Source organism: Girardinichthys multiradiatus, chromosome 18, assembly GCF_021462225.1.
Source record: "Girardinichthys multiradiatus isolate DD_20200921_A chromosome 18, DD_fGirMul_XY1, whole genome shotgun sequence".
Classification (NCBI taxonomy): Eukaryota; Metazoa; Chordata; class Actinopteri; order Cyprinodontiformes; family Goodeidae; genus Girardinichthys; species Girardinichthys multiradiatus.
Window position 1 is genome coordinate 39,652,866 of NC_061810.1, and position 12,959 is coordinate 39,665,824.

The following is a 12,959-nucleotide window of genomic DNA, read 5'->3' on the forward strand; positions in this document are numbered from 1 at the left end:
CAAAAGTAGATTTTGTATGGACTCCTGAGTGTCAACATGCATTTGAGAATGTAAAATTTATTTTGTCTCATGCTCCTGTACTCTCCTCTCCAGATATGTCTAAACCCTTTAAGCTTAAGGTGGATGCTAGTGCTGTGGGAGCTGGAGCTGTTTTGCTACAGGAAGGTGAAGACGGAGCTGATCATCCGGTCTGCTACTTTTCCAGTAAATTCAACAAAAGTCAGTTAAATCACTCCATCATTGAAAAGGAAACCCTGGCTTTACTTCTGGCCCTTCAGCACTTTGAGGTATACTTGGGGTCTGGTCCCGTGCCAATTATAGTATACACTGACCATAATCCACTTGTTTTCCTTTGTCAGATGTACAATCACAATCAAAGACTCATGCGTTGGGCTTTAATGGACCAGGATTACAAACTTGACATCAAACACAAACGAAGAGCAGCCAACTTGTTAGTGGATACTTTGTCCAGACTTAAGTTGGTAAAAGTAAAGGAAAGATATGGATCTAATACCTTAACCTTTTGGTTTAGGGTTTAAGGGAGGAGGTGTTACGGCCAGTGGCCTTTTTCTTTTGTTTTATCTTCCTTTTCTCTAGCTTGTATAATTCCAGGTGCAGTTGCAGCTTTCTGCCCGCTGGCCCTGCTGTGGGAACATGGTGCAGTCCTCCTTCTGTGTTTTGGTGTAGTCACTTCCTGTGTCAACTTGTTCTCTCCGGATTGCACGTTCACCTGATTGATTGCCTTACCAATCCTTGGAGAGCACTCCTTATTTAAGCTAGCATTCCCTCACAACCAGTGCAGCTGTGTCTTGTCTGAGCAGCTTGCCTCTTTGCTGGGTGGTTTATCCTTTTGATGTTTTTGGAGGCTTTGCCTTGCTCATCCAGGAGGAATGAATGCTACAAATCTCTGACTCGATGCGATCTGCTGGGTTTCCTTAGACAGAAAAACGTTTTATCCAATTTGAATAAACAACTGAATCTGACTGCACTGTTCAATGGTTAGGATTAATTGGAATGTATGTACCTGACTTTTGTGAAGTGCCTTGAGACAACATGTGTTGTGAATTGGCACTATATAAATAAACTGAATTTAATTGTAAAACTTTATAAGAGTGGTAGATGCTGAATGTGGTACTAGCTTGTCAGTATCTGGTAGTGGGGTTTAGAAGTGACTTGTTGGTTTGTTTTCTCTCTTTTGGTTAAGTGTTGATGCTGTCTGCAGCAGCTGACGTTTGTGGTCTTAAGTAATTTCAAGTCTTGCGTTGTGTTTTGAGGAACTTTAGGGTACATCTTTTTGTATTGGTCTTTGTTTTGTTTTTTGGAGATATTTATATTTGGAACTTTTGGTTAATTGCTACCCTTGCTTGCAGCACTCTGAAAAAGAAAACCAAACAATAAAAGCCTATCAACATCTGGTTGTAAATGTTATTCCCCCCCCTCTTCCCCTAGCTTGGGCCAGGGGAAACAGAGCTGGCCACTTCCACATACTTTCAGCTACAAACTCCATTCAAAGTTTAAACAAGTTACAAGATATTAAGCTATTTTAAATGATTCAGCTTTTTGATATTTCTTCCGTTTTTTTTTTCTAAAATTGTGATTTAAGTTTTATGTAACTTTTTACAAGGTTTCATTTTTAACAATGTAATCCAATGACAGAATTTTCCAACTGTCACAGTGCACACTCTCAGTTCCCAGTTGTTTAAACTTTACTGAGTTTTCACAAACAGATTTCTCTTGTTCTTACAAATTTCACTCTACAGAAGTTTTGCATTTCAACAATTGATTGAACAAGTAGTTCTGAGGTGACTTCAGCTATTAGGCTGTTCTTAGATGGCTGTCTTCCCATTTAAGCAGATTTCTAATATTTCTGCTGATTCATTACATCTCAGTAGGTTTTTGCAGTTTATTTTTGTTTGTTTCAGTTTTCAGCTGAAGAATTCATCTCAGCATTCACATTGCATTTTTGCAGTAATTGCAACTTTTTCTAGTTATAGGTGGTTGTGTCTCCCTTTTTCTTTTTATGCGGGGTTTTGCCTCTTGCTTTAACATGTTCTACTTCCCTTTTTATATATGGAGCTTCTACTTTATGGACATGGGATATATTTGGATTCCAGAATTTCTGACAAACAGATTGTGAATAAGAAATGAAATAGCAGACCATCCCAGGTTGTGTCCAGTAGGTCTAAATTGCAGACCCAGATTGGAAATAAATAAAGTGTCATTTTCTCGACCTGACAAAACTTTTTAAAAATAAGATTCATTGTGATTAAGTGTGACTTTCTGAGGCAAAACAGGAAGATTTCTTTTTTAAAGATTTTCCAGTGGCCTTTATTTCCATTTAGTAAGTGTACAGGAAAAGGGGTGAAGAGGGGACGACATGCAGCAAACTGTCTGGACCAGGAGTCGAACCAGGTCACAGGCTGCATCAAGGACTGAAGCCTCTATGTATGGGTCGTGCCTTTTTAACCCTACACCACCACCGTACCCAAACTGCCTTTCACAATTTTGCTTCAAGGTTTGCCCATTTCTCTTCACAGAACTGGCGTAACTGTGTCAGATATGTAGGCTGCCTTGCTCACACACACCTTCTCAGCTCTGACCACTAATTTTCTATGGGACTGAAAAATAGGCTTACTGAAAAGGCTCCTTACTGAGTGGCCTTTCAGTCCATGTTGGCACAGTAGGAGACTATTTGGCTCAAGAACATTCGCATGTACTAGACATTACATTTCAACAAAACATGATCAAAACTAGTTTAAGTAAGTTGCCTTGATGGTTGACTGAAAATTTCCACGCAACTAAAAATGAAAGCATACCATTTTAAATAGGAAATACATCACCTCACTGTGCAAAACAGGAAGCAACCAGAGAGAATATATAGTAACCTAAGTTTCAAAGAAGCAGTCAGACGCCAAATTATTCTCCTGAGGAAGCTGCATCAGTCTGAGCTAAAACCTTTTAACCCAAGTGTGAATCGTGGACAAAAGTCTCCTGTTAGACATTGTAAGTAATAATCTGGTTTGATAATTCATATTGTTTGGGTTTTTCAATGCAAAGTCCATGTTTTTATACCTAAATACTTTTGCATTTGCATCTATACATTTTCGGAATAGATGTGCTTCAATAGACAATACAGGTTAGACGCTGAATGAATTAAGCTTTGGTTAAATAAAATTATATGTCAGACCAAATCTAACTTGCAGAACAGCTAAAGTTTGAGCAGCAACAATTTTATAAGCTCAGTGAAGGCAGCTACAAAGTAAAGTAAAAAGAACTGACGCAGAAGTTCTGTTCGGCAGGACAATAAATAAAAATTACTGAAAATTAATGTATTTATATCTAAAAGTAGTATTTAAATCCAATAATTTATGTTGCTGCTGGATTCTTTGTTTGTTTTCTCCAATACTGATGATGTAGGATTTTGTGAACTTAAATCAGTATAATATGCATTTTATTTTTATATAAGGTGAATAAGAATAAAACACAAGACAAATATGCTACATTTCCATATATATCTAACTATTGGTTCAATGTGTGTTGATACCCTTAAATGCAAACTAAAATTCCTTTTAAAATAGTTTATGAGGGCTGCAATAGGAGGCCAGATAATAAAAGACAAACACTCTTCCAGTTAAATGAAAGGAACAATGCAAATTTGTTAATGTGGTAACTATGCTCGAGGAAAGTTTATGTGCTTGAACTGTAAACAACACTCACATTTTTTGTGTGTTATCACCATAAAGTTAATGGCCCTTGTAGTCAGACGCACCTTTCATGATGCATTAGAGGGAGTTCTCTCTGTTTACTGTCTCCAGAGTACAAATAGTGGTGGCACCGGCTCATTTTCTCATACCTGTTCACGCCAGCAGAAACTACAGGAATCACACGATGGTAAGTCTCATCTTCACATATAAAAATATGTTTGTTTAAACGAGAATTATGTGTCCTTAAATTAACTCTGTAAGGCTTCTAGTTTGACTCACCTGTTTCCTTTCTCTCTTCCTTCCATATTTCTTACTTCTTTATGTTTTCTTCTTCTTTCTCATATCTCCTCCCTTTTCCATGGCAGGTGTTCAACTGCACACAGACAAATAAAGAGCTGGAGAAATACTACTTGTTGCCATCCTATGCAGTTGAGTTCTGCATTGGATTCCCCAGCAACCTTGTGGTTGCGCTTGGCTACATATTTTGCTTACAGGAGTGGCAGAGCTGTAATATTTACATCTTTAACCTGGCTATCTCCGACCTTGTTTTCCTCTGCACTCTGCCACATCTCTGCTACCTTTATGCAAATAACGCCATCACAAATTCCTCTGTTTGCATTATCAACCGCTATATCCTGCATGTCAATCTTTATTCCTCCATCCTCTTCATGGTTTGGATTAGCATGGATCGTTACCTGCTTATAAAACATCCGATGAAAAACCACTACCTGCTGAGACCAAGAGTAGCCCTGATTGTTACAGGCTTGACCTGGCTGGTTGTAAATCTGGAAGTTGCTCCGATGATAGCCCTGATGGTTCAGGACTTACAGAGACAGAATTCAAGCCTGTGCAACGATTTTGCCAGCCTCAAAGGATATTTTAGTTTACTGGACTACAGCTTGGCCTTAACTATAACTGGCTACATTCTCCCTCTGCTTGCACTTTGTGTCTTTTCCCAGCAAATTTTCCATCTGCTTCATATGCAGGAAAGAGCTGTACAGCACCGGACATCCTACAAGAGGCCACTCAGGGTTGTTATGTCAGCAGCGGTTATGTTCTTCGTCCTCTACACCCCGTACCACGTGCTGAGAAATGTCAGAATTGCATCTCAGAAGCCCTCGGCTTGGTTTCACAGTTGTACAAAAGTTTACATAGAAGCAATGTACATCTTGGCCCGACCGTTAGCATTTTTGCATAGTGTCATTAACCCAGTCTTCTACTTTTTTATGGGTGACACGTTCAGACAGCTCCTAATCTCTAAAATCAGAAAGATAACCAACAGACAGAACTGAAAAGAGACTTGGCCTGAACATGTTTACAGAAGTCTTGCACATCACACTAACACACACTTTGCCATTACAAACACAAGATGTCAGATAGTGTTTCATAATCTTAAAATGCGAATTATGACAAGCATTATTTTGTTACATACAAAACGTTTGATGATTTTGTCTTAAAACAAAGAAATATATTTACATTTTATCCAAGTTCAGAACCCACCTGTAGGTGTTTCATGAGAACGAATGTTGTTGCTTATGTCTAGTAGCCAATGAAACAGAATAACCCTTGATTTCTGTAAATAGAGGAAGTAAGCTCTATGATCCCCAACAGAAAAAGTTGTACATCTGTAGATATAATATCTATTTTCAAATTAAATTTTACAACTGAAAAATAATTGCAGTTGTCATTTTTATAAACATTGGATTTGTGTAAAACATAAAGGGCTTTGTTCATTTTTAGGATAAAATATCATGTAATTGTTATTACTCAGAAAAATGTTTCAATCCCATTGTCACTGACACGTTTTGAATCGAGAGGAAATGTTGACCTTATTGTCATTATCAAACTAATGGAGTGACACAATGTATGAAAATAAAAAATAATTTTAGTCTGATAAATCAATTTGTCAAGAAAGCAGATATTAATTAGCAAAACACATAACTAAGAAAGGTGACAGCCATTAAAGACAAATCACTACTAAACATACAATATATCTTGACTGCCTTGTAAAAGTCTTCATATGCCATGATGTTTTAAAATGTTAAAGCCACAAACCTCAATGTTTTTCTTACTGGGAATGTATGTGCTAGACCAACACAAAGCGGTTCATAATTGGGAAACAAATGAAATACAAATTGCACGTTGTTTACAAAATGTTATAAATAAAAGTCTAAAAAGTGTCATTCAGCCCTCTTGACCCTAATACCCCCAAATAAAATACAGTGCTACTATTTGACTTTAGAAAACAACAAATTAGTACATAATGCTATGTGAAGGATCTAGACCAGGCGTCTCCCATTCCAGTCCTCAAGAGTCACTGTAGTGCATCTTTGCTCCAACACACCTGAATCAAATGACATGTAATCAAGTTGTGCAAAGACCTGGTAATGAGCAATTCAGTTGATTCACGTGTGTGAAAAATAAGAAAAGACCAAAACTGAACTTTTTGACTGCATATAAACATTATATGTGTTGATGGCAACATGATGTTGTGTTGATGCTTTTCTTCTGTAGGAACAGGAAGTGTGGTTAGAGTTTATTCGAAAGAATTTGCATGGCATAAATGAAGAAAACCTTTTTAGTACAGCAATTCTAAATATACACCCAGGGCTACAATGGAAATAGGTTAGATAGAAGCTTAGTCAGGTGTTCAATATAGTTATGTGGCATCAGTGGCTGCTGCAAGGTACATCACATGTTGCTAAACCAAAGTACAACCCTTAGGTGCCATAAACAAAGCCATATTGCTACAAAATTTAATCAAGGGAAATCTGCGGCACATTTGCACAATTATATGTAGTTTTAAGTGAATTTAATTGTACAATATGTCAATTCATCACAGAGACAAACAACCATACCACCACCCACGCAAACCTAATAGCAATTTAAATTGACCACTTCACCTATCAGTCATGTTTTGTGACTGTGGGAGAAAGCTGGAGTAGCAGGAGCGGAGCTAGAAGGGTGGCAACCTTGGAAGCTGATTCCTCCATTTTTACCAGCACATATGAATAAAAATACAGAGGGATTCATTATTGATAAAAGCCTGATAAACTTGTAAAAACTGCAAAAAAATTACACTTATGAAGCTAATCTTTGTAGTTAAGAGATGTATTAGGAATTAACTTCCTCTTTAGACCCTTCCTCTGCTACCAGTTATTAAATACAGGTAGATTTCATGTGCAGCGCCACCCACTGTTTAACATCGACACTACTGTGGTTAAGCTATGCCTCAAGCGCCAAAAAATAGAGAAGTTCAATGAGAACACATGAATGCCAAGTATGCCTGGGCTGAAAACAAAGGTCTTTTCAGAGTAAAAAACGGTGAATGTTACTCTTTAGAGTGAAATAGAAAAAGTTCAGAAAAACTGAAACATAAAACAAAAATAAATAAAGGAGGTGCTACTTTTAATTGCAACACATAATATTGCATAGAGGGTTCATTGAGAATCTGATAACTGACAATAAGGGTAATTTTTTTTTTTTTTGCCATTTTGGATCAAATTGCAAAGCATGATCCCTGTCACTGAGAGAGCGCTATAGATGCATATGACAATCCCAAGCAGAGAAAGAGAGTTGTTAAGAAGGCATGTTGGCAAGTTAGAGAAACAGAATAATTTCCTTCATTAGTATATGGACCCCCATGATAAACTTTTGCCCACCCTCTGGGCATTCCTTGTATGAGTCTAGTTTCGTAACTGCTGGAGAGAACACACAAACGAATGGTGAGAATATGCAAACTCCAGTTTTTATTGTGTCTGCTACAGCATGTTGGCTGTCCCTCTTAAAAATATGTTGTGATTATTAATCTGATAATATTATTTAATATTTTATCATAATATTTCGGTCTGTTAAGGGTTGTCCTGTGAATACCCGCCCAGTAAGGCGATGGTATTAGAACAAAATAGAAAGGTGTGAGACAAGCTTTGACATTATTGAACAGCATAAACTCTGCACACATGGAATGAATTCACACAATACAATACAGTACAAGAATTTATTGACAAAAATAAGTCAACTCAAAGTCAAACATATTTCAATCAACAAACTCTTTACTATGCTAAAACAATCCAACTAAACTACCAAGCAAAATTAAAGAATAGGGAAGACTAATGGGCAATGTACAATATAAACAAGTTGATTAAAGATGATTGGAAATTATGACCAAAAGAATGATGCAACATTACCATGCAATGTTTATGTCTGAGAACCAAGGATTATCTTAAAGGATCTGGGAATGAAGTTAAATTAGTCTTGGAACTAAATTAGGCAATAATCAACAAACAATTAGACAACCATTCACAATGCAAGATCAGATAAAATATTATTTTAATAAAATAAAGTTTTAAATAATGATCTGCTGAATAAAACCAACCTTCTGGATGACCATTTCTCAACGATGTCTAATTAGCGGCCTTTATTTATTGAAATAATATTTGAAGAAATATTAAAGGAGTATTTTGGAAAAGAGCCAAATCTTTCTGGAGAAATGGGGCTTAATGGTGTTTACTTAGTTATCAAATCTAGTAAATGATGTTTAGGGACTGTTATTCACTAGCTTGAAAACTAACAACCTTTCTGTTAAATACTCTTTAGTAGCAAGCACGTGTTCTTACCGGTTAGCAGTTGAGCTAACCGAAGAAGCTAATAGCTTAATACCAGAAACACATACCTTTAAAATACCAGGATTAATAAAAAGGTTAAAATGCATAAGCACGGATGGCGCGTTGTGATCAACGTTCTGTTTAAAATCACCCTTTAAATAAAGTTTGACTTAACTTAAAAACACACAAACACAGAACACAAACAGGGCACGTGTGCTGCAGACAGCCTGCTAGCACTAAGAGAGCCGTGTTTCACACAAACAAAACTTCATAGAATGAAAACGTTCAGATCATTTCATCCTAACTGTTAATCTGCCCAAACCCTAACCTCTGACCATTGTGAGGAAATGTTGTCCAAGTTTGAAGAAACGTCCACAGTCAACAAGCGGTTAGCTTTCAGCTAACCTCGGTAGCTTTGCGGGGGGGGGGGGGGGGTTGAAGGTGCGTTCGCTCTGTGAACAAGGGTTAGCTCCGGAGCTGTAGCTGGGCGCCCGTCCTGTCTGCTGACCACACGGGTTAGAACGATGATGCGGTCTCTGCTGTCTTCCTTACAAACTGGGAGACCGTGTCTTTGCAGGGGTTTCTCTCGAACACCGTTTGCTTCTGCAGGGCTCGGAGAGAAAGTCAGCAATGCTTATACCTTAATTTCCCCTCTTTATGAATGAAATCACCGGGTACACAAACAGTGCTTCACTCATACTTAACTTGTGCATATGATCGCGTGATCTTATGACACTCTTGGATCCAGTTTGAAGAGTTTATGTCTTTTTGCCAGCATAAGACATTAGCGCGCTGGGCCTCTCCTGACCGGTCTCACTAGAGGTCGTGTGGAAAGAGGGCGGATGTAGCAACAGCTGTGCTTTTATTTGGACAGGAAGTCCGCAGTTATCCCGTTTCCTGGCTATGCCGGAAGAAGGTTAATGCACTTTATTTTTGAAAAGTTCTAGAAGAGTTCGTTCCGGAGTTTAATGTTGAAATCCATGGCTGTGGGTCCCAACAAATAAAACCAGGGCTATCATATTAGTTTGAGGGACAGGTTATGTAACCAATGAATAGAATTTACTCAGGTTCAGATAGCAGTTTACTATCAACCAGCTCTGTTTATTACAAAAGCTCTGGATTGAAACACATCCAACTTCATCATACTTTCATACATATCATATGTTACATACATAACATAAAACTTTTACGGTACAAAAAAAATAATAATGTACTCTAGCACTTTGAAACACTAACCGTGCAGGAAAAATAATATATTGTCTTTAGTAAAAAAAAAAAAAAATAAAACAACGATGGCCAGCAAAAAAAAAAAAAAAAAATCGTTTATATAGAGCTCTATATGTGTGTGTTGCATACGAAACAAATTAAGATGATCGGTTTGTCCTGGCTGGAAACGACCACCAGGAACGATGATGGCAGATGCACTCCTGCACAGATGCAAGAAAAGGCTCAATGTCTCTGTCCTTCGCATCCACAGGTAAACCTCAGCCGTCTTCCCGTCTAGCAAGAAAGCATATTAGCAGGCAAAAAAATCAGGTGCAGTGCAGAATGTGAACAGAAACACACACGTCTCGGCTCCGCAGCAGTTCTGATACTGTAAAGCCCGCGGTTTCCCTTAGGAACAGCAGTCGTAAAAGCTGCCGTAAAGTGACGTCGCGCTTAACCCTTAAAGGGACACTACCTACAAAACTGAAACAATACTAGTACGACAGTAAACCCTCATACCACACAGACACATAAACAAAACAAAACACAAACAAAAGTGCAGCTGGGTTACAGTTACGTTTTTATTTACCCTGAACAATTCTCCTTTTTATTGCGTCCCACCATCAGCTCTCATATTTACTTTATAAATATTATGAATATTCAATCTCACATTCTTCTCAAAACTGCAATTTTTTAACTTGGTGGCCAATCATACCATTCGCTTTCCATATTGACATTAAAACCAAATCCTGTCGTCTAAGTAAATAATTCAGACTTACTTATTGAATTGTTAGGATTTGCTATTTTCACCTTACCTTGTTAAGGTTTTGTCCACTATAAAAGCTAATTTTTGTTACTGCACAGAATGAACGTATAATGACCTCAATGATCACTACAGAACTAAATTTAATTTAACATGTTACATGGCTTTAATAAAGCAACAGGATTTTATACTTTAATTATATTATGCCAGGTCAAACCAAGAGCCATCATTGCATTTAGATAGGAATCTCACATGAAACGAACAATGAAAAGAAGCAAAGATGAAATTTCTGATCTGAAGTTTTTTGTGTGCATAATGAAAAGCACATGGATTGCATTAAGAGAGATCCAAAAGGATAAAAACAGCTAAAAAAATATCTGAGAAGAAATACAAAAGGCAAAATCCTATATTAATTTTCATGTGATGTTAAACTGTCTTGTGAAACTTTAGAAAACCAAGCAAATTGAAGCTTCCAGGGTAAATATGATATGTTGTTAAATGTTAAGTCACCCTTTCATATACCTGACCTATATAATGACAGAATCTTCATTCAGTCTTTGACAGACGTTCTCCACTGAACCTGGTAAAATTGTGTTTTTTACCAAGTGCTTATTTGCATTTTACTCTTACAGCCTTCTACATAGATATAGTGTGTATAATATTTTTGTAGAAGGTTCATGCACAATCCCTAAACGATTATTTCAGTTACAATCATTTTTCTGCAGTCCCTCTTATATTATTATTCCCACGTTGGAGAGTTTGGATTCAAAGCCAGAGCAATGAGGCACATGCAAAAAAGGAAACAAAAATACCCTGATGTTTTATGGGAACAGATCCTCGTTAATAAGAACAAAATGAGCTTATAAATATGTACAGTATGTTTTTGTACTCTGCACCCTGGAGCTGTGGAGTATTTCACTGAATGTCACCAAATGAACAAGGCTGACATATCTGAGCTATCTTGAAGTCTAAATGATATATCTGTAATCATGTATTTTTTTCATGTATTTAACCATTCTGGATAGTTGGATTGTGCTGGTGTGTTCAGTGGTAGATTTATTGGGTATATTTTTAAACACATACTGGTTTTGGACATTAACTGTGCTTACCTCAGCTTTACTGTAAATCTCTTCTGATCCAACTATGTGGGTTTTGTATGCCTACATCAGTCTGTACAGGATATTGCCCAAAACTGTTTTGAATGAAGACTCCTTGCCAGACTTTTATATATATATATATATATGTATATATATGAGCCTGTATGCATATCTCTGTGGGTGATAGGAAATCCCCAATAAATTGAAATGTATGCACTCAATTTTGTTATTTAAACAACATTTAAGTTATGTGTTATATTATCAGTCCAACCCCAAAAAACAATGGTTTAAATAAATAATTCAAAGACATCTATTCCTTCAGTTTCACTGCACCATGTTCTGTTCATGTAATATGTGATTATATAAGACAAAGAACAATTATTCAGCAGTGGAATCTTAATACGTTTTATTGTCATTTTACATTAAACAAATAGTGCCCACAAATTTTTCAACTGCAAAACCAAAAAGAAAAATGACAAAGCAGAAAGATAGACTCATATTTACATCTGAGAATGTAAAAGTTTTGAGGCAAAAAGAACAATGACATAGAGCATGTGTTAAATGTTACACTGTTAATATTATTATTAGTAGTAGTTGCATTGCAATTATGGTCATAAATAATATTAATAACCACCAAATGAAAATAAATTTTTCACACTACCACACAATCAGCTATTCATTATATTAATATACAACTTTTTTTTTCCTAAAATGCAAAACATTTACATCCAGTGAAAGTAATGTCTGGGTTTTAGTCAGCAAATGCATAATTTCTGCGTAATGTTAAATTACAAACCAAAGATGGTCATTAAAAAAAATGATTAGCCATACATTGATCTGACTGAACTTTGATCCGTGGTTCAAATATCATTATTAAACTGGTACTTTTACTTGCACCTTTTTCTGACAGACCCACGTTTTGTGTAAATGCTTAAAGTTCCATTACCTTTGTTTTCAGGATGGGGTGAGTACTAAAATATATATCACTAATGTAAATGCTGAAGCATTCTGCTAAATATGTTATGCATTAGGTTTTGTTTTGTTTTTTATCTGGGATGCTCTGTAAAGATTAAGGCTTCATGATCAGTCTTTATCAAATTCCTTCATTAAATTGATCCCTGTCTTTGCCATATCATTACATCACACTTAGCTATGGTAACTCATAAAAAATGTGTAAACAACTGGTCAGGTGAATATAGCTTTTGCCAATAGTCAGATGGAATATGGATTTTTCAATTTCACTGACTTGACATAAGAGAACCAAGTTTTACATCTGTTCTTTACAGGAGGAAAAAATTGATACAGTGCATATAACCCGAGTTTTTGAAATTCATTGTGACTGATTTCTATTTGTGCAGGCTAAGAAAGCTTTTTCAACTTATTCCCTTTTGCCAATCATCAGAAACTACAATAAGTCAATGAGTTGCAAATAGTTAAACTCATTTACACGTACTTAAGTTAAGGAATGTTGGACACCCTGCGATAAATGTTAACTTTGGCCAAAAAGGCTTGTGCAAAAATCCTTTCCTGCTTTGCAAACACGTATAATGAATTCTTCAAAACCCTGCAGGGATAGTTTTACTTC

General features: G+C 36.5%; 1 protein-coding gene across 1 annotated transcript; it reads left to right on the forward strand.

The window, feature by feature from the left end:
- The first annotated feature begins 95 nt into the window (after positions 1-95).
- Positions 96-5,376, forward strand: LOC124884719 (succinate receptor 1-like). The gene is given in 5 exon segments (XM_047392768.1): positions 96-287; positions 360-451; positions 3,816-3,891; positions 4,070-4,979; positions 4,982-5,376. Coding segments are annotated over 5 exon segments (1,302 nt in total). The 3' UTR covers positions 5,014-5,376.
- Positions 5,377-12,959: the final 7,583 nt, after the last annotated feature.